This window comes from Spermophilus citellus, assembly GCF_964194105.1.
Source record: "Spermophilus citellus genome assembly, chromosome: 15".
NCBI lineage: Eukaryota > Metazoa > Chordata > Mammalia > Rodentia > Sciuridae > Spermophilus > Spermophilus citellus.
The window spans coordinates 96,788,917-96,809,077 of record NC_138195.1 but is presented as its reverse complement, the minus strand read 5'-3'; the positions used below and the strand labels follow the sequence as shown (position 1 = coordinate 96,809,077).

The 20,161-nt window shown below is 61.9% G+C and overlaps 1 protein-coding gene across 2 annotated transcripts; it reads right to left on the bottom strand.

Moving 5' to 3' along the window:
* Nucleotides 1-227: 227 nt before the first annotated feature.
* On the bottom strand, nucleotides 228-19,349 carry PWWP2B (PWWP domain containing 2B). 2 transcript variants are annotated; one of them, XM_081267560.1, is made up of 3 exons: nucleotides 18,703-19,349; nucleotides 10,890-12,561; nucleotides 228-1,164 (listed from the first exon to the last, which is right to left on the bottom strand). In XM_081267560.1, the coding sequence occupies exons 1-2, from the start codon at nucleotides 18,825-18,827 to the stop codon at nucleotides 10,908-10,910; spliced, it is 1,779 nt and encodes a 592-aa protein (XP_081123686.1). In that variant the 5' UTR covers nucleotides 18,828-19,349; the 3' UTR covers nucleotides 228-1,164; nucleotides 10,890-10,907. The 2 variants fall into 2 exon arrangements, with proteins under 2 accessions (XP_081123686.1, XP_081123687.1); XM_081267561.1 differs by having other exon boundaries at nucleotides 234-1,164; nucleotides 11,195-12,561; nucleotides 18,703-19,343.
* Nucleotides 19,350-20,161: the final 812 nt, after the last annotated feature.

Sequence of the window (20,161 nt, the reverse complement as noted above, 5' to 3'; positions counted from 1 at the left end):
CCAGGCCTTCCCGAGGAGGGTGGCTCCCTGGAGGTGCAGAATGTTCCTGTACAACCAGGGACAAGCAGGGCCACCACCATCATTTGTGACAGGAGCCAATCAAGAAGCCGGAGGAGAGGCGTCACCAGCAGAGAAGCATGTTGACCTACCCACCTACAGTGGTGTCCCTCTGCCCCAGACCCAGGCGGCCACCAGGGACCAGGTGGCGGGGGCAAGATGGGGAGGCTGGACCCTCGGGCCCACCTGGAAGCTGTGGTATGGCCCACCTGATGCAAGGAGCACGGCCCTTCCTCACATCGGGGGGCTCCAGGCTGCCTCCGTCCAGCCAGCGGCACACGGGCGACCGCAGGGTGGCTCAGGTAGAACCTCAACAGACTTTATTCTTTCACATTTAAACAAAGAAAAAGCAGGAGACAGATTTCCTCTTTTCCTTTTCTTCTTCCTTTTGGTCGTTACAGTGACGGGGAGGGAATGCTCGTACACAGCACCGCGGAGGCGCCTCGCAACGTCAGCGCCCGTCTCTGAGGCCTGCCCTTCACCTCCTCCTCACCGTGCAGTGAGCTGGTGGCAACATCTCCAGGACAAGGTGGCCTTGCAGGTGGGCTGGGCACCCGGGAGACCTGCGCTCTGGGAGGAACGTGGGGGAGACGTGGGCGGGTCCCCAGCTCTCAGCTGCGCTGCGACCCTGCACCCAAGGGCTGGGGAAAGACAGGCATACGTGCAACTTGGTTTTCCTCAAGCTTGCAGGGCAGCCAGAGCTGAGCAGCCAGGACAGCCATGCCAGGAAAATGCTCCATGGCTGGACATGGCCACCCACACCAGTGGCTAGACTGGCCAGGGAGGAAGGCCCTGCTCCTGCACAGGGATGCCTGAGCCCGGCAGCTATCTGGGCCTGACACAGGAAGCCGCAAGCTTGTCATTGAGTTCCTGGGACTTCCAGCCAGGAATATTGTAGCCTGAGCCACAGGTCCATTCAGCTGAGAGGAGCCGCCGTGCCCTGGGCTTGTCCCCTCCCTGGACACACCTGCAGCTCTGGGGGCTTTGCACCAGGCTGACCACTGTGCCCAGAGTGTCTCCACACATAGCCGGCCAGAAGGCACGAGAGGTCCCTCGGATGGAAGTCAGAAGCTCCAGGATGACAGCCGTGCCCTCACCATCAGTGACCTTGGGGAAGCAGAAAGGGGCACAGGTTACCGTGGACCCACGGGCTGGGAGGCAGGCCCCTCGGGGCCAGAGCACCAGCCCAGAGACTCTGCCACAGTCTCTGAGCCAGCCCTCCTGGGCTCTGTCGCTCTCCAGGGACCCCTGGAGGTCCCCAGCTCCCACTAGCCTTTCCATGTCCATGCGTCCCGCCTGCCCTTGACCTCGGGTGCCCAGGGTCTGGCTATGCCTGAGGAAAGGGGAGGGTCTTCAATGGCTGGACAGCCTGGACCACAGGGCTAGCCCAAGTCCAGCACAGAGAAAGTCACATGGGTGTGAGGAGCAGCCCACTCTTCCGGCTTCTTCCAGCCGCAGGCCTACTGTGCAGGGGAGCCCAGTGAGTCTCCTTGGGACCCTCCTGGGCACTGATGACCCCTGAAGGGACCTGCCCCTCAGCACCTGAGCCTGGGGAGGGGTCCCAGGGTCCCCCTCTACCAGGACACAACCCTCTGGCACTGGGGGACACAGGTGGGAGAGAGCAGGCCTGCCGTGGCCCACTCAACATGGTAGGCCAGCGGGTGCCGAGAACTGAGACATACCCACCCGGAGCTGTGTGGAGCAGTTGAGGGGAAGCCTTCAACACTACAGCGTCAAATGGAAACAAGCCCCCAACCTAACGGGCGAGGGCACCGAGGCTGGGGACAAGGGAGGGGCAGGACCACAGTGCCCACCAGGAGGCGGCGAGGCCAGGATCAGCCCAGAGAGTAGAGAGCCCAAGTTCATCCGCTGCCTGGGCAGGGGCGAGCTGCAGGCATCCCTGCTCAGCACAGGTGCATGTGTGGCTGGGAGCAGGGGACATAAGAATGCAAACTCCTCCTCTGCTACAGAGTCACCAACATCATCTAAGCTGAAAAGTCAAGAATCAGGAGCCGCCATTCAGAAACCTGAAGACGTCCTCAGCACTGGGCACGGTACCAGAGAACTGCACTGAGTGTGTCCAGGAGCTCCCTGCACGTGAGGCCAGGCCCACGCTTTTCCACCCAGGTATGGAGAGGTGCTGCAGGCCCACGGGTCTTCCACAGAGTCCAACATGCATCTCCCAGGACCCCCACACTGGCCCCTTGCTCACTGCTCAGGGGGGCTGGTCAGCTGCCCAGGACCCCTATTCCCCTCTCCAGACAGACAGGCCATAGGTGGGGGACTTACCACCCAAAAGAACCCTCTGCTGAAGACAGGCCCAGCCCCAGTGGGGCACCTGGCCTCCCCAGACCTTCCCTCACAAGGCTTCACTGGCCACCAGACAGCCAGGCAGGAGTGGACGGTGCCTGCCCGGGTTCTAGGGGCTCAGGTCAGGCCCTGGGCAGAGGAGTGAGGGAGACCATGGGAACACTCAAGGCTGCACAGCAATCTCCGTGTCCAAGAGCTCCAGGAGGCTAAACCTGTGCCCACCAGGTCTACACAAGTCCAGACTCCAGTCCCGAAGAGGTCCACCAGGCAGGGTCACAGCAGAACGGATGGCAAGGTCGGGTTAGACCCCTGCTTGGTGACATTCCTCAGGGTCCTGGGATAGGAGGTGCCCTGGCCACACTGGGCAGTCTTTGAGGCATGCAGGACAGACCCCATTTCCTGCCTGCGGCCTCCTGCTGCTGGGAGCCGTGGTGACCACCCTTATCCAGAACAACTCCATCCCAGGGCCCTGTCCAAGGAAGCACCCAGCCTTGGTGAAGTGGGCCAGGCACTCTGGAAAGTGACACACACTGACTTCACACACCCCAGGCCCCAGGCGTGGTGATGCAGGGGCTGGACCCTCACCAAACACAGCCCTGCCAAGGGACTCAGCAACCTGAGAGTGGGCTGCCTTGATGGCAGAGCTACCAGGGTGAGGCGGGCAAAGCCCCTTGCAGTGACCTCCAGGCAACAGTGGGCCACCTCTGTACTGGGGGCTTGGTGGGTGGGTAGGGCACACTGCAGGAGCTCCGGCTGGGCATGGGTCAGCAGCATGGTTTCTAGGTCACCCTGCACTGTTTGCAAAGAGCGGAACCACAGAGGCCTCGGCCTGTGTGGAGACCCACTGCTGCCAGACTAGGCTCTCCAACCACCACCCAGTGCCGGCACCCACCTTCTGCAGGGCCCAGGACAGGGGTGGATGCCTGGCCCAGCTGTGCTGCTTGTGATGACTGCAGGCCCCCCCCCCCCCGCAGTGCTGAGCAGGGTGGGGCACAGGCTTTGACTGTAGAGGGAAGCAGCCACCCATGCGCTCCCAGGAAGTGAGGATGGCAACGACCCGAGGACAGTGGTGGGGGACAGGATGCCTCTAGGAAAGCTGGGCAGGCCAGGATAGGTCCCTTGGTCTGGGACACTGCTATAGGAAGTCCTTTCTTCTGAAGCCTGACCCGGCTTGAGATTGGACCTCTCTAGACCTGGGCCCGGCTTGGGCAGGCCTGACTCACAGCACCTACTGGACAGACTGAGCATCTGGGAGAGGTGCCCCAAGAGGCCAGGCCTCCACTGCTGGGTCAGATGGTTACATGGCCCATTCCCCTCAGTCCAGGCCTGACCACCCCCTCCCTGATCTCTCTACAGGGAGGGCAGGCTGTGTCCAAACCAGAGCACAGACCCTGTGGGAGGGCCCAGGCCTGAGCAAGGCCCCACACCCACCCCAAGGCCACCTTGGGCAGCAGCCCTACCCTAGCCAGCTAAGGCCCTGACTTGGGGCCTGAGAAATCATCCCTTGGAAAATAGTCGCGCACTGCTGAGCCCTGGAGAGGTCAAGGTCACAGCACCCCACAACAGGTCTGTTCTCTCAGGGTCATGGTCACACCCCTGGACTGAGCTGCTGCCCACGACACAGACCAGCAGGGCCTAGCACAGCCAGCACTCCGGCCATGGCATCTGTGCCCTGCTGGCCTGCTCTGTGGTGCTGCGGGGGCTGATGGGCACATGCCCCACTGCTCCTGGTTTAGTCTCGGCCACCAGTCCACCCCACGGCCTGCAGCCAGGGTCCACAGTGAGTCCCAGCATGCCTCCCTGCAGCCACGCCACCTCCTCACTGTTCCCTCCTTGGTCACCAACCAGCACTGTCCCCTGGGCATAGACACATCCCTCACAGGCAAGGGTGAGCCCCAGGAATCTGCAGACTCCTCCCAAATCCGTGACTGGTCATGAGGCGGGTACAGTGGCCCCAGATCTGTGGACACCATTCCTGGCCTACCCTGCCCCACCCAGGCTGCAGCACATCTGAGGACAGTCACCCACCCTGGGCAGGTGTCCAGCTTACAGAGTGTCCCTTCCAAACCCCTGTGAATGACCAGGGCTGCTGGCAAGGTCTGACCACTGTAGGCTCTCTGTGGGCTCTGGGGGTGTGGGGGACAGTCATACCTGGAAACTGCTCCGCCCACCCCTTCTTACTGGGGACTCTAGGATTTATAAGGGGCCAAATCAGGGCAGCTATGCTTCACTGCAAAGAGACCGCACCGCACGTCCCCGCCGACAGCCACACTGCCTCTGAAAACGCCAGGTGTCCTTCAGCCGCAGTCCTCCTTAGGAAAATGCAGGCCTTGAGAGGATGGCCCGGGCTCTCCCCCCACAGTGGCCTTCAGAAGGACCTTCCCGCTCCTGGTAAAAGGAGCAGAGTCCATGCCCACAGGCTGGACCCCAGCTGGGGCTGCAGAGCTGAGCTTAGCTGCCCAGAGGGCAGAGGCCTCTAGGCCTCCAGGACTTCACAGAACTGCTCTGGGGTAGATCCTCAGACCCACACCAGTGCCTAGGCATCGGAGGCCAGCAGCTCCCTACCCAGGGAGCAGCTGTGGGCTACTGCCCAGGCCCCCAGGCCAGTGCCCCTCTGAACCTGCTCTGCTGAAAGCTGAGGGACAAACCAGGATGCAGAGCCACGGAAGGGGACTGATTGGCCCAGGGCCACAGGACTGCCCACAGAAGCACAGAACACACTACATCTCCAGAACCCAGAAATCTTAGAGATGAAAACAGAATTCAACCAAAAGTAAAGCTGTGAGATGGTGAGATGTCTTCACTTGGGGGACAGGAAGGCCAGGCCCCAGCACGAAGGGCCTGCTGGAACCGCTAGGCTGCTCTCACAACCTCTGGCTGGCTTTGGAGGGGTCCTCCCCGGTGTAGTATAACAGTATAATGCCACACTGATAGACATTCTTTAAAATGATGTACGGTGTGCACGTACGGACTTTTACAGGTGTAAAATCAATAATTGTGGGGAGGACCCAAGAAGCAACCAAGACACTTGGCATTAGGGCATCTCACTGGAGAGAGGGGAGGGGACAGGCAGGGGACACACCAAGACAACTGGGCCCCAGAAACCCAGCTCCTAGAAGAGCACCCCAGAACTGCCTGCCCCACCTGCCCACAGGAGCCCACCCGATGCCCAGAGGCGGCAGCAGGCACAGGCTGCTAAACGCTGGGGTGGGACAGATGGAGCCCCCACAGCAGGCTCAGAATCACAGGCTTTAGCTTCCTTCTGGAACAAAATAATTACAACCTTCGTGGAGGACCTGAACTCCCTGGAAGCAACGTGGAAGGCGGCTGACAGCCGTCCTCAGAAGGAGGACATTTTATTTAGATCTGGAAGAAAGAGGAGCTGGCTCGCAGCACTCAGCTCGAGGTGCTGTTCTCAGGACTCGCCGCAAGGGCACCCAGGAGAACCGGCTCCCAGCGCATGTTGGTCTAGGGTCACGCTCTGCCCCCACCTAGCAGGTGCACCACCAGCACCTGCCGTACTCAGCCAGTGGCTCCTGATCTATAGCCTCATTTCCCTGGGGGAATCGACCTTGTGGAGCGGGAGGCGGGAGTGGGGGTGCTCCCAGGACTGGTTGCCAGCAGATTTTCCCAGCCCCCGCATATCCTTCTGGAACCATGGTTTTCTACCTCCTGCACAAACCCCTGCAGAACCTCCAGCGCAGGAGCTCCACCGCAGCCCAAGGCAGGTGCGGCACCTGACCTGAGGCTGATGTGGACCTCCAGCACCCACAGATATTCATGCAGCACATGGGGAATTTAACTTGGAGAGGAGGAGTGAGGGGAGGGAGCCCTGTGTCAGTCCTCCCCCTGGCAGGGGTGCTACCTGCAGTGGTGCATCTTTGCAGGTGTCCTGAGGGTCTTGCGATGGCTGGATCATCCTAATTCTGCGAGGGAGCCCTAAATGCCACTGGGGGGCCTTCACAAAAGAGAGGAGGGAGATTCAGTGCTGAGGAGGAGGAAGAGCCAGCAAAGACACTGGGGGTCAGTGGCCACAGGTGGGGGAGGGCTGGAGCCCCCAGGTGCTGGGAGGCAGGAAGGACCCTCCTCAGAGTCTCTGAGGCTGGGCAGCCCTGACCACACCTTGGTGTCAGACTTGGTTTCCAGGAATGTGAGAATGAGTGTTCCCCCTGTGTGGCAGTTTGTTACCGTGGCCACAGGAAGCTCATGCAAAGGAGCCGGCTGATGGAAGCCCGCAGCCTGATGGACCCCAGTGCAAGAGCACCTGCTGGAGGGAGAGGGAGGCGTCCTGCCAGCCAGCCAGGGAGCTCCCACCACCAGCCAGGGAGGGAGCTGGGGCCTCTGAGAGGCTGGGCCTGGGACGGCCCTCCACCCCCTCAGGGAGGAGCTGTGGCTTCCAGCCCACACCCCAGCCACAGCCACAGCCCAGTGCAGGGCCCTGGCCACCGGCCCACTCTGCAGCTCTGCCCCAGGAAGGGTCTGGGCTCCCAGGACAGCACAGAAGGGTCCCCATTGGCTCCCACAGCTCCCAGAACACACATGGGCAGGTGTGCTATCTCTGGCCAATCCTTGGGAAGACCTTGGCCTCTCTGGGCTTGTCCTGGGTGACTTCCCACCCAGCACCCCAGCCCTCTGTGGTGCTGAGTATGCAATGAGCAAGGTTCCCGTCCAATCAAGATCAGCCCCAAGGCTGTCCCTCTAGTCCTCAACGGGCCACCTCTCCCCAGGCTGGCCAGCACTGCCTGCTCTCTGCCAGACCCTCTTCCTGCCCCCAAACTGCCACTTACCCTCCTGTGACCTCCCCACTTCTCTTGCTTCAAAGGCCCTCCCCTCCAGCAGCCCTGGGTGGCGCTCCCCCTGCCCCTTTTCAGGTCTGTCCTTGTCCAGTTACCCCGGATGTGGGCCCACACCTTGCCCCAGCCCCAAGCACCGAGCTCTGAGCTCTTGGCTCTGAGATGCCTCAGCCAGACCCTGGACACCTCCCTCACCAGCCAACTGCACCCACTCCAGTCTGGGTTGTCCTCATGGGCAAGGGGCTGGCACCCCCAGTTCCAGCAACAAACACGGCACACCCGCTGCTCCTCTCCAGGCCCAGCACTGGCCCGTCACACCCTGTGCTCAAAGCAGGGTGTCAGCACAAACAGGAGCTGCTCACTGGCAGTGTGCATTTCGCCAGGCAGAGCCTAAGACTGGGCCCAGCAGGCCCAAGGCCCCCTGGAGTGGGGCCAACCCTCAGAATGTGCCCTGGTGTTCCTCTGCCTTGCGCACCACCCACACCCTCTAAGCTCCCAACTGGCCCTCGATTTAGGGTCTCAGCTCCTGTTGCCCCTCCAGGAAGCCTTCTTGATCCCAGTCCAGGCTGAGGCTCCTGCTGCTGCTCTGCCTCAAGGGCCTCCTGCCTCCTCCTCCGCAGGTCTGTGTGTGTGACCCCAGACTTCCATGACTCTGCCCACTCTCTAGCCCACTTCTGGCCTTGTTTGCCCTCAGGGGTGCGGGCGGACTGGGCGGAGCAGGCAGACAGGAGTGAGGCCAGTGAGGACCAGTGCCAGGGCCTCGAGCCCCCAGACCAATCCCTCCGGGCACAGCGGGTCCGGGAGGTGGGGTCTCTGGGAGTCCCCATTCCTGTCTCTAGGGAGAGCCGGCTGGCCAGCTCCTGCAGGACCCCAAGCAGCACCAAGGGCCTGCCCGTCCACAGGAGTGTGCGCCCTGCCCCCAGGCACAGGGACCCCCTGGGAGCTGGTTTCCAGACTCCCATCCCCAGCACAGCCTCTGACCTCACTCCCTTGTGCCAAGCCAGACAGGGTGCAGTGGTCACCTCAAGGGAGGTTGCCGGTGGGTCACTCACAGCCCCTGGCCTGGCCATGACTGTCCATGGAGCATGGCACATGGGCACTGCTCCTTCAGGCATGAGGCAGGAGCTGCTGTCACCCCCACGACACCGGGGGCTGCAGCCTCTGTGCCTCCACCCGAGGTTGTGGCCTCACTGGCCTGGGCCAGGGCTCACCAGGAGCAGCACCAGTCAACCACAGCAAGGACACTGCCTTCTGGTGGTGGTCCCCACTGAGGGCCCAGGAGCCTGCCCCCGTGCCCAGCCTGGCAAGGGTCTCTCAGGGATGGGTGTTGTGCTCTGTGCCCTGGGAGGGTGGAGATCTTGTTCATCTGCTGTCACTCTCCTGACATGCCTGTGCCACCCCCGAACCTCTGGGAGCTGGTGCCCCAGCCACCACCATCTTCAGGCAGCTGCAGCGGACCTTCCCCGCAGGCCTCCCTGCCCTCCCTCCTCTTCCCAAGAGGTGCCAAGGTGCCCAGATGCCAGCAACCATGCCCCTCCCGGGTCCCCATCCATCTCTGCTCAGGGAAGGGATCCCCAGGTTCCCTTCCAAAGAGCAGGACGAGGGTTGCCCCCAGCAGTACTGCTGACACTTCATAGCAAACGTCTGCCAGGGGACCACCAACCCACACCAAGCAGGAGGCCCGGGGCTGTGGGCACCAGCTCTGGTCAGGGCTGAGCATGTGAATGGCCTGGACGATGGGGACCTTGCTCCCAGCCTGATCCCTAGGAAACAATAGCAAAACACAGATTAGGCAACCACGGCTGAGCACCTCCACACTGAAGGGACCAAGCACCCCACAGGCCCCAGAGCACTCAGGCTGCTGGGCAGCATGTCTGGCCCAGGCACAGCCCCAGGAGAAGCAGCCTGTGTGGCAGGCAAACCAGTCGGGTGAGATTTTTTCCTTTGCTTCCGGATAAACATAGGCAGCCCTGAACCTACAGGGCTGGATTCTCTGACCCAGAGCCTCCCCTTGCTGGGCTTCCCGGAGCCCACCAGTCCATTGGACGAGCCTGCAGGTGGCTGAGTCCCCTGTAACTGAGTCCCCACAGCCAGTGTGACTGGGAGCTAGAGGGCGTGTTGTGAGGGCTGAGCTGGGCTCCACCCTCCTCTGGAGCTGGGCTGATGGCACCCAGAAGGGGCATGTTTGAGAGGAGCCAGCAGCCTCCATGCTGACTCCAGACTAGGTCAGAGCAAGGACCAGCGTGGAGGTAGGGGCTAGGACTGGGCAGAGGGCGAGGCAAGAACAGGTGCTGCAGGTCAGCCACCAGGCCAGGCCTCGGCAGGGACCCCTCAGGGAAGTGTCACCTGGCCTTCCTCTTTCCCCTCTCCACGGGGGCTCATGGCTCAGGACAAGCGCCCTAGACATGTGCAGGCGTGCAGAGGCTACCGCCCACACCCACATGCCTGTGCACCCACCAGGCTCCCACAAAGTGCCCAGAACTGACGGGAGATGGGCCTGATTTGTGTCTGGACTCCTGGGAAGGAGGCAGAGGCACCCCACTGTCCAGGCGGGGAGGACAAGGCCAGGGCAGAGCCTGGACAGCCAGGCAGCCTTAGAACCAGCCCCTGTGACAGGCCCTCATCACCACCTCCTGTCCTAGGACCCCGATGCATAAGGCAGAGCAGTGACAGGGCTTGAAGCCCACCGGACCCTTCTCTAGCCAATCATCAGTCAGCCCTGCTATGACCTGAAGGATGGCCACCCAGGAGGCCAGGACTCCAGGCGGGTGGCAGAGGCAGATGTGGTCACTGAAGGTCACCAAGACAGGGCAGAGGCGCAGCGGGGACAGTAGATGGACAGCTCCTGTCCGGTGTTTATCGGAAGCTCCTGTCCTGGCTGAGTCTCTGTGCCTATGGGGACGAGCATTAGTTGACCCTCAGTCATGAAGACAAGCATAGAGGGTGTGCCAGCCAGGAGTGGGGGCGTCTGGTACTAGCCACCAGCCAGGCAGGAACATACCCAGAAACAAGTGCAGGGTAGGCTGCAGCCCTCCGTGCCTTCCAGATGCCTTATATGGGGGCACAGACTTGCCACCCTGACTCCCCAACTCCGTCGGGGTGATGTCCCCCACATGGTGACACCCTCTGCCCCTCCCATGTGGTGAGGTCCCGAGTGGCACAGGCTCCCTTTAGGAACCGCTGTTGACTCCGACGTGGTCCTCCTGGGGGTGGGCAAGGAGGATGAGACCCTGACTCCAGGAACAGGCAGAGCACCTCCTAGGACCTGGAGTACCTGGCCACCACAGGTCCCCAATCAAGAGCCACTACACCCAGCTGTCACGGGGAGGAAGACCAGGCAGGAAGTGCACCTCGCCTCCTTCCTCTGTCAAGCCAGGGCGGCACAGTGTGGGGCAGCAGGAGCGCCAGGCCCTGCTCCAGGCTTTGGGAAGGGGTGCAGGCGATTCCCCAGAGTGCTTCCCGCTCAGTCCAGCAGCACCCCTGCCTTCAGTCCCTCAGAAGCATACGGAAACCCTTCCTGGGGCTTCTTTTGGAAAATGGCTGCAAGACTCAACCTCGCTCTGAAGTAGGAGCTACGAAACTGGCCTACTCCAAAGCACCTCTCCAGTAAAGCTTGGCCCTCAGGTGACAGAGCCAGGGTGGCTCCCCTCAGAGCAGCAGGCCATGGGCTGGGGCGCACCTCGATGCAGATGAACACGAGCTCAGGACAGCGCCAGCAGACACACTCACCTGGTCAGGGAGCCAAAGTTATGTTTCAAACTGGGTCAAGAGCTCCCTGATTTCTGGGGCCACGTGTCGCGCGGCATTCGCAGCCTCGGTTATAGCTTTCCGATACATCCCCTTCTTCTTACGGTTAAATCTCAGTTTGAAAAATTCAGAGAAAGGGGAGAGTTTTGAAATAGATAAGAATGATGTAGTTGGAGACCCAAACCATGAGACTTTTGCTTCTTGCCAAGAGGGCTCTCCATCCTCCTTCTGGCCAAGGCTGATGTCAAGGACACGTGCTGGCCACCAAGGAAAACCATGAATCTTACCCCACACGACGTCCCCTACGGCCACCGTCCTTCCGTCTTCGGTAACGCACTTGGAGACGCTCTGAGTGTGCAGCCTGACTGTGAGGGGTGGGACTGTCTGGTTAGCGTCCCTGGAGGAGGAAGGCACGGATGCACCGTCGCCGGATGAGAGGTCCCCTGTGTCTGCAGACGTGACTTCGGAGCTGGAGGACTTGGACTCGTCCAGGCTGTCGCTGCTACACACAGACTCGCTGGTGCAGTCTGCCCTTCCTTCAGGGCAGTTGACAAGAAAAGCCAACCCCTCACGTCCCTGTTTACCTTGGGGACACCTCTTGAAGTCATCGTCCTCACCAGAACTTCCAGAAGACAAGTCCTCCAGCCCACGGGCAGAGCCGTCCGCCAGGAGGGCCGGAGGGCTGGCCCGGGGACCTCGCAGGCAGCCGCTCAGCTCCTCCACCAGCTCAGCCCTGTACAGCGGCTCCTGTTCGCCATCCCCCATGCGGTGGGGCTTCAGGCGGATCTTGGGGGGAGGCAGGTCCAAGCCAGCAGGCACAGGACGGGTCAGCTTTAGCTTGGGGATGGAGGCCAAGGGCCCACTGGGCAGGCGGTCCCCAGCGTCCCTGGGCTCCATGTCCCGCGGTGCCTCGGGGTCCGGGCTGCCATTGTGCAGGGCCTGCTGGGGGCAGAAGGGCTCCAGGGAGCCGTGCACACGGGAGGGGATCTTGACCACCTCGCCCTTGCCCTGGGGAGTGCTGTAGGAGATCTTGATGACGGGGCTCCGAGGGACCTGCTCCCCTGGAGCCCGCTCCTCCTCCCGCTTCTCCCTCTTGCTCCTCCTCGCCGCGGCCGCAGCCACCGGGTCGCCATCCTCGCCATCCTCGGGCTTGCGAGGCTCCCTGTCTGGGCCGCTGCCCAGCCTCCGGCGGGCCCTGGGGGCAGCAGGGGGTCCAGGGCTGGCCTCCTGGGGACTCACGGTGCTCTTGCACTTCTCACAGAGCACCTGGCGAGGCCGCAGGCGGATGGTGCTCAGGATGAGCCGGCCCGGGTCACGGTTGCGGGATAGACGCCGCCGGGTCCGCTTGATGGTCCTGGGCGGAGGCTGTGGCACCCATTGCTGGTAAGTGTTCCTGAGCCAGAGTGGGTGAGGGAAGGGGGCGCCTTCAAAGTAGGGCGGGTAGGGGGGCAGGCTCCCAGCAGGCAGCGGAGGCACCAGGGGTGGGGGCGGCTCGGGGCCGGACGTCCTGGGGAGCTGGTCCTCTGAGGGCTGGTCCCTGCAGGGAGGAGTTGGGGAGCCTGCGCCCAGCTGCATCGTCTCTCCATCCCTCTCCTCAGGGGCATTGTCAGCCAGGGACAGTGGAGCCAGCGGCGGCAGCCCAAAGAGACCGGACCTGGCAGGGGGGACAGAGAGAGAGAGAGTGAGCAGGGAAGGACTCCAGCTGCCCCTTGCCCTGCTGCCTGGACCCACTCTCAGCAGGCTGAGTGGCGGCGTGTGCCAAGCGCCGGGTGGCATCCCTGGGCTGTGACTGAGAAGCAGGCCCCTGTGAACTATCTGTCCTAGTGTGCAAGTGGACGCAGGCACATCAGGCCCATGACATGTGGCCTGGAGGCTGCTTCTCTGATCAGAGCGTCTGAATCTTGGGCTGTGGCCACCAGGGAGGAGAGCTCATAGCTGAGCTCTGTCAGGAAGCCTCAGAGCAGGGTCTGTGTTCAGAGATGTGGACGGCCTGACCTGACCTTGCTCACTGGCTCCCCTCCCTCCTCTCCAGAGGGGCTGGGGATTCCCAGGTCAGCCTCCAAGTCCCTAGGCCTGTCCCCTGGAGCAACCAAGCCCTGGGCATCCGATGTGCATGGAGTGGGGGGTGGGAGCTGCAGGTGGCCAGGTGCAGAGCTGCAGCCCCAGCCTCTGCAGCCCAGAGAGGACAGCGGCAGCCACCAGACATCAGGGCTGTGTCACCCAGCCTCCCTGGCCATCATGACCTAGAAGGACCTTGCTGCCTAACTGCTGCCCCCAGCCCTCACCCTAGAACTCATCACAGGGCTGCAAATGTGGGGGGTGTTAGAGAAAGACGAAGTGAGAGTCCCTAGTCCCATGGAGCAGAGCTCTGAACAGAAGCCTAGTGGGGGGGCTCAGGGAGCTCTGGGAGGTCTGGATGGCAGTGAGCCCCCAGGAGTCTGGGCAGACCCCTCCCTGGGAGTGGGGAGCATGGCACCCCAAACACACAGGGTTGAATGTGCTAGGACAACAGGGTTCCTGCAGCTGCTAGGGAGGCAGGCTGCAGGGCAAGGACTCAGGGCTGGCAGAGTCCTTCCCAGGGCCCCTGCCAAAGCACAGTTCCTGCCGGCTTTCACAGCCACCCAGGCTGTGAAGTGGGGGTTCCTCTGGTATCCTCCTCCCCATCTGTTCTCCCTGTCCATTGTCCACAGCCTCCCCACAGGTCCCCAATACCAGCCTATGTCCCAGGCCATCCTTCTGAGGCAGCCTTCCTGCCAGTCAGGCCCAGGGATACACAGCCCGACTGCTGGGCAGCCTTGGCCAGTCATCCACCCAAGTCCCAGCTCATCTCTCTGCAGTGGCCTCCATCTTCTCTCCCGGAGGATCCCAAACATGTTCTGCAGCCTCCTCACCTGCTATCTGCACAGCAGGCTGGGCAGGGTGGGGTCACCCCTGCAGCTCACATGCTCTACGAGTCTGCCCATGCATGGCACAGTCCCCTCAGGTGGCATCTGCATGTTTAGGATGGACACACAGCTCTTGGCCAGAGACACAGGCCCCAACCCAGGCACAGGCTTGCCTACCAGACATAGGCCAGGGGCTGGTCCCTTCCAGCAGGTCACCCTGGGACGCCACAGCCAGGACTCACGCCATCCTCTTGAGGACCCCAAATCACACCACCATCTGACAGCAACAGCCCAGGACAAGAGAAGCTGGCCCTGCAGAGATGGCAGTGACCCTGGCACAGCAGGCAGCCACGCTTCCTTCCTGGAGCTGCTGCCCTGCCAGGGCCACACCCACCCCTGCCTGGCAGATAAACAGTGGGAAGGGCTGCCCCCAGGCTGGAGCAGACCTGGGGCCCAGCAGAGCTCACGGCACTGGCTTACAGGGACTTGGGCTCCCTCGGCCCTTCAGCAGCCCACAGATTGCCCAGTGCCTCCATTCCCAGTTGATGGATGGGACAGTGAGGTTGATCAGAGAATCTGCCCCAGCCGAGTGGTCCCGTGACTCCGGGCCCACGGCCTCCAAAGCATGGAGACAGCCTTGGCACAAGGTGGTGTCTGGGAAGAACCCCAGCCTTTCCTGGGCCCAGAAGCAAGCACTGCAGCTTTGGCTACCCACAAGGCCCAGCATGGCTGGCACTGTCCCAGTCCCAGGGACAGAGGCTCCCTGGCCTGGCAGTACCCACAGATGACACTGCAGGCCTTGGAGGGTGATAGAAGTGGGCCACCCGGGAACCAGATCAAGCCTGCCAGGATCCATCCTGGAGTCACAGGGCCCACCAGGTGGATGCAGCCATGGAGGACCCCAATCACACCACCATCTAACAGCAACAGCCCTGCACTCAGATGGAAAGCAGGCACATGGGGAGGGGCCCTGGGACTATGGTGAGTCACCAGGGTGGGGGCCCACACAAGGCTAGCCAGTGTCTCCATGCAGAAAACTGCAGGGACCCAGAAGCAACCTTCAAGACAGTAAAACTTGGGCAGCTCAGAGTCAGGGAGGGAAAAACATGTTTTGAGGAAGATGGGGAAACTGAGGCAGGAATAAAAAGCTCAGGAGGCTCAAGTTGGGGGAGTGGGGAGAGACCTAAAAGCAAGAAATGGGAAAGAAACCCAGAGCTCTCTAGGGTCACCAAGGTTCTCTCCCTCTGCAGGGTGTCCCGCAAGGATGAGGCCAGGGGTATTGTGGCCTGGCCCAAAGTCCTCAGCAGGATTCCAATGGCTGAGCTGTGTCCCTAGGGTCCAACCTGAGGGTCTTGGCACAGCTGTCCACTCACAATAGCCCAGGCCAAGGCCAGCCCATGGGCAGGAGGAGCAGAGCCCTGGCTGCCTGCCTGAACTCCAGAGTACCCCAGCCTGTGGCCGTCTCCATCTGGTTGCCCCCGTCCCGCTGCCTGTCCTCAGACCCGGGACACACAGGCTGCTACACCTTAGTGGCAGCCGCTGCTTCTCTCCCCACGTCTGCCCTGGAACTTCCTCCCAGCCTCTGTGGGAAGGCCATCCTGCTGCTGCCTGCTGCCTGCTGCCTGCTGCCTGCAGGGGCCGGTAAACATGGGGTGTGCAAAGCCGAGGAGCCCATGGAAACCTTCACAAAGTCGCGGTGCCAGGAGCATGAGCCTGAGGATGGCCTGAATCCAACTCCAAGGCCCACCTGGGCACCCACAATCTTTCTGCAGCCCTGCAGACAAAGAACTGCAGGGCCAGGGCACAACAGAGTCCAGGAGCAGAAAGGCCCTGCAGGAAGCAGGACAGGCTGCCCAGACCTGCCGGGAGTTCGAGGCCTCCCAGGCCCCCTCTTCTCTGGGAGTCGGGGCAAGCAGTTTTGCAGGACAAGCTGCAACCTGGACACAAAAACTCCTTCCCCAGGGTACACACTAGGACCTGCCCCACCCTATGAACACGTAAGTCCTGCAGATCCTGGGAAGCAAGTGGAGCCCCCTGCATCCTGGACTCCAAGACCTATCAGCATCCTTCTCTAGTCTTCTGGGCTCCCCAGCAGCACAAGCGAGGCCCTCCTCCACTCCTCAATCACCACGTCTCCTCACCTGCTTGCTCAGACAGCACCCCATGGAGAAGCTACCAAGACTAGCATGCCAGCAGGGCCCCTGCACACCAGTCCTGATGCTCGGTCCCTCCGGCTACCTGGGGGTAGGGGAACATCGCCATACCACTGCATTCCATCCTGGGAGCATCCACTGGCAGCTGAGTCTCTGTCCTGAACAGCGGAGGAGTATGGGCCAGGACTCAATGCCCTTCTGATGGGGGACAGGCAATAGTTGGGGTCCTAGTCTCAGGATGGCACCTTGATCTTCCCAGCACACAGGACCATGGGTCTGTGTGGCAATCCACTGTGTGTGACTCACACTAGCTTAGATATCAAGACTGGAGGCACTGGGTCACCAGGCCACGGGTAGAAACCCTTTTATCTTCTGTTCATAAGACCACACCCTGAACATCTGCTCTCCTCAGGCCACCCCTCAGCTAGGGACTCACCACCTGAGGTTCTCAGCCCACTCCAACCTTCAGACACAACTCAGTCATCAGAGCTGTGGAAGGGATCCTCAGATTTGCCAGGAAGTAGACTGCAGGAGCAGCTTGGGCTCAGTCCCTGAACACAGTTGGTGCTCAGTGAGCACCCATGAATGCGTGGACAGACCCAGAGCAACTGAGAGCTGTTGCAGACCACACTGTAGTCTGACAGCAGATTCAAAATGCAAACGCACACTGTGAAGACATGAGCCCAAGCCGGCAAAAAGGAGATGAGAACCAAAGGAGAGAACGCCCGAGCTGGCCCTGCTTCAGCCCTCCCACCCAGGAGCCTGTGGAAATGAAGCCTGTCCCACCTGACCATTTAACTCCAGCAAGGGGGACATGCAGTGATCAACCAGGCCACCAGGTAAGCATCTGAGCCAGGGAAGCTGCTCTGATAGTTACCAACACCATCAGCACCCAGAAATAGTGATCTGCCCTGAAGACAGCCTGCATGACACCTTGCTGCTCCAGGACCCTCAGGCTCCTCTGAGAAGGGTGAACATGGATCACTGGAGCACCAGCAGCTCAGATCAGGAACTGGGCTTCCATAGCAGAGTGGCCAGGCACTGAGGAGACACTGGCACCCAGGGAGGGCAGGCACCTGGACCCTGAAGCACGAGGACAGCACCCCACTGCCCATAGCATCTGGACCAGCTTATAAGCTGTGATCCGGTTCCTGCTTGACAGGCAGGATGGTAAACATTAGTGTTGCAACTCATAATATTGTGGGTAGAGAACTGGAAACAGAAACAGGGGAGGCCAAGGAAGGCAGAAGCAGGGGCAGTGTTGGGACCAAGCCTTGGAGGGCTAGAGGGGCAAGGAAAGCCAGGTTTATCCTTGGGTTCTCCACAAAGATGCAGGGGCAGCCAAAATCAGACAGAGCCCAGGCAGAGCAGAGCTGCACCCACTGAGACCCAGCTCCTGGCTCAAGGTGGCTCTGGCTGTGGCACTGATGCCCCCACATTCTACAGCTGCCAGTTCCCAGGTTCTGGCCTCAGCAGCTCTGCTTCTTTCCATGATGGGGTATGGATTTGTAAAACAGTCAGCCCCAGGTCTCAGGGAGGGGCGCCCACTGCTCTGCAGCCAATAAGACATCTCCACTGTGAGCTGAGGGTGTTTCAGCCTACCTCATTCCTAATCAGGGAGCCCAGTTCATGGGGCACCTCAGCTGCAAATGCCCCTCTCCAGGTAGGAAAGACCAGTGTGCAGCAGGCCCCAGAAGAACAAGGAGCCATGGGTGGGGGGGGGATCACAGACACCCCAACCCCTGGCTCATAGCAGCTCTCAGGTGGCTGTTCTGAAGCCCCTAAGTGTCACTCCTTCGTCAGGCACTCCCAGTGGTAGCCAACACAGAGCAGGGCAACAGTCACACAGGAGGCCATATGTTAAGTCACATGACTTGTGCATAAATGGCTTCTGGCACATCTAATGAAGAGATAATGTCAGCGGGATCACTGTCAAAGAAGGACCATCTCTGCTCTGTTCACACCACTGGAAAGACCTGGGCTTTGGGGAAGCAAAAAGTTGACCCTTTCAGATCAGGGGCATCCACTGCTCCTAGTTCCAAAATAAAGCCCAGCAAGAGAAGAGATGATTAATGCCTAATCATTTATCTGGCAATGACAGCGCACCACCACGTGACGGGTATTCAGGAGGCTCTTCTGTGCTCAGGAGTCCCTGCAGCCAGTGCACAGGTGCCTGTGCAGTCAGGCCGCCCCTCTGGCAGGGACACTGGCCCCATAACTTATATCTTCTACTCCTCCGCGCGGGCTCCGGGAGCCGCGGCAGTGTTTCACACCCGGCACAGCCACAGCTGCTCCCCACCAGCCGCTCCTACAAGCCTTGGGACCCACGCAAAGACCGGGGCTCCTAAGCGACCGGGCAAGGCCATCACACAACTGATCCCTCTTGAAGGATTACAATTCTGCAAACAGCCAAATTCAACAGTGCGGCTGAACAAAGAAAAGTGTGTTAATTACTGCAGACCTGCGGAGTTCGCCCCGCTCCGCGTGCGCCCTGGCGGGCCTGGCCCCGCAGACCCCTCCGCCCGGCCGCGCGTTCTCCAGCCCCGAAAGTCGCGGCGACTTTGGGAGACAGCCACTTTTGCCCCCCGCCCCCCAGCGGCAGCCAGCTCGCGCGCCCCGAAACCCTGGCCGGGCGGAAACCGAAAGCCGGCGCCGGCCCCGCCGCCCCGCCCCAGCCGGTCTCGGGTCCCGGGTCCGGCGATAGAGTGTCCCCGGGGACTCCGGGGCGTCCCGGGCCCGCGCCCCCGCCCCGCTCACTTTTTCGTGCAGTCCAGCAGGATCCCGGCGAAGCTGCGCTCGCCGCAGCTCACGGTGACCACCAGCGCGCCGTTGACGACCTGCTCCACCCGCACCGGCAGCCGGCAGCCGGCCCGCGGCTCCATGCTCCCGCCGCGTCCCGAGGCCGCCCCCGCCCGCCGCCGCCGCCTCCGGGTCAGCCCCGCGTGACGCCGCCTGACGTCACAAAGCTCGCTCGGCCGGCCGCCACGGCGGAGCCGGCCGGGGCGCGCGGCCGCGGGCTGGGCTCCCGGGCACGGGCCAGCCGCCCGTAGCGTGTGCCCGGCTGCCCGCGCCTACTGGCGGAACTGGGCTGAGAACGCATTGCGGAGCCCCGCGGGGCGGGCCGGGGGCTCGATAGTCTCCGCACGCTGGCCAGCAGCGTCCCCTGGTCCGGGAGGCCCTGAGAGCCAGGAGCTGAGGGGCAACGAGGACACTCGCCTGGCCCTTGGCAGGGCTCAGACCCTTTCCCCGGGTCCTATTCCTGAGGCCCTCCCCACCTTGGCCCTGCCCTGGGCCCCTCCCTTTCCTGTATCACGGAGATCCCCTGCCTCGGGTCTGCGCCCGAGTCTCCGACTCTCCGAGGCTCCGACAGCGCCCCTGCAACGGCTCCCGAGGCCGCCGAGCACTGAAGGGAGGAAGTCCCTGGCGGCGCGCAGGAAGCCGGTAGGGCGGGACAGAGGAGACCCGGGACACAGAGAGGGCACCGCAGGCACCCGGCAATGGCTTAGTGTTGCCCTGGCCTCGTGGGAGAGGCAGGGGCACTGGGCCATCCCAGGGTACCCTTGCGCCTCCTTGGGCGACCGGAGGTGCACGCCCGACTTAGGGCCGACTTGTGTTCTCGGCGGTGGCAGAGGGACCCTGGCCCTCCACCCCGGGCCGGTCGGCTTCCTTAAACACTTGTGCGTCCTCATCCGGCTCCGGACCTCATAAGCGCCACCCAAGGGCCCAGCCTGTTGCAATGACCCTGTCCACAAAGGTCCGGGACCTTAAACCAGACTTGTAACACGTAGCAGCGTGGGGAAGCGAGCTGTCCTGGCCACTCGCCTGCTGGTTCCCCACCCTCCAGCCCTGGAATGGTGTTCCCACTCCGCTGGGACCTGCATGGGGTGGACACACCAAGCGTCATCGGGGACAGTTGGCGCCGCTTGACATCACCCTCTGGTGGCGCAGGGAGCCATAGCAGTCCTGAAGCTCTTAAGGGCCTCAGGCACTTTAGGAGCACCTGTTCTCCTCCAGAATCTGGGGTTCCCCAACCTGCACCTCTCCAGAGCTGGGTGAGGATGACTTTGGAGTCAAAATGCCAGGCAACCAGGACATTTCCCAGCTTCCTCCAGTGGGTAGGGACTGGCTGGAGGCTGCAAACTGAGCATTTGTTGAAGATGCCTGGTGGGCACAGCCTTTTGGGGCACTGGACACAGAACCACAGACCATAGCACCA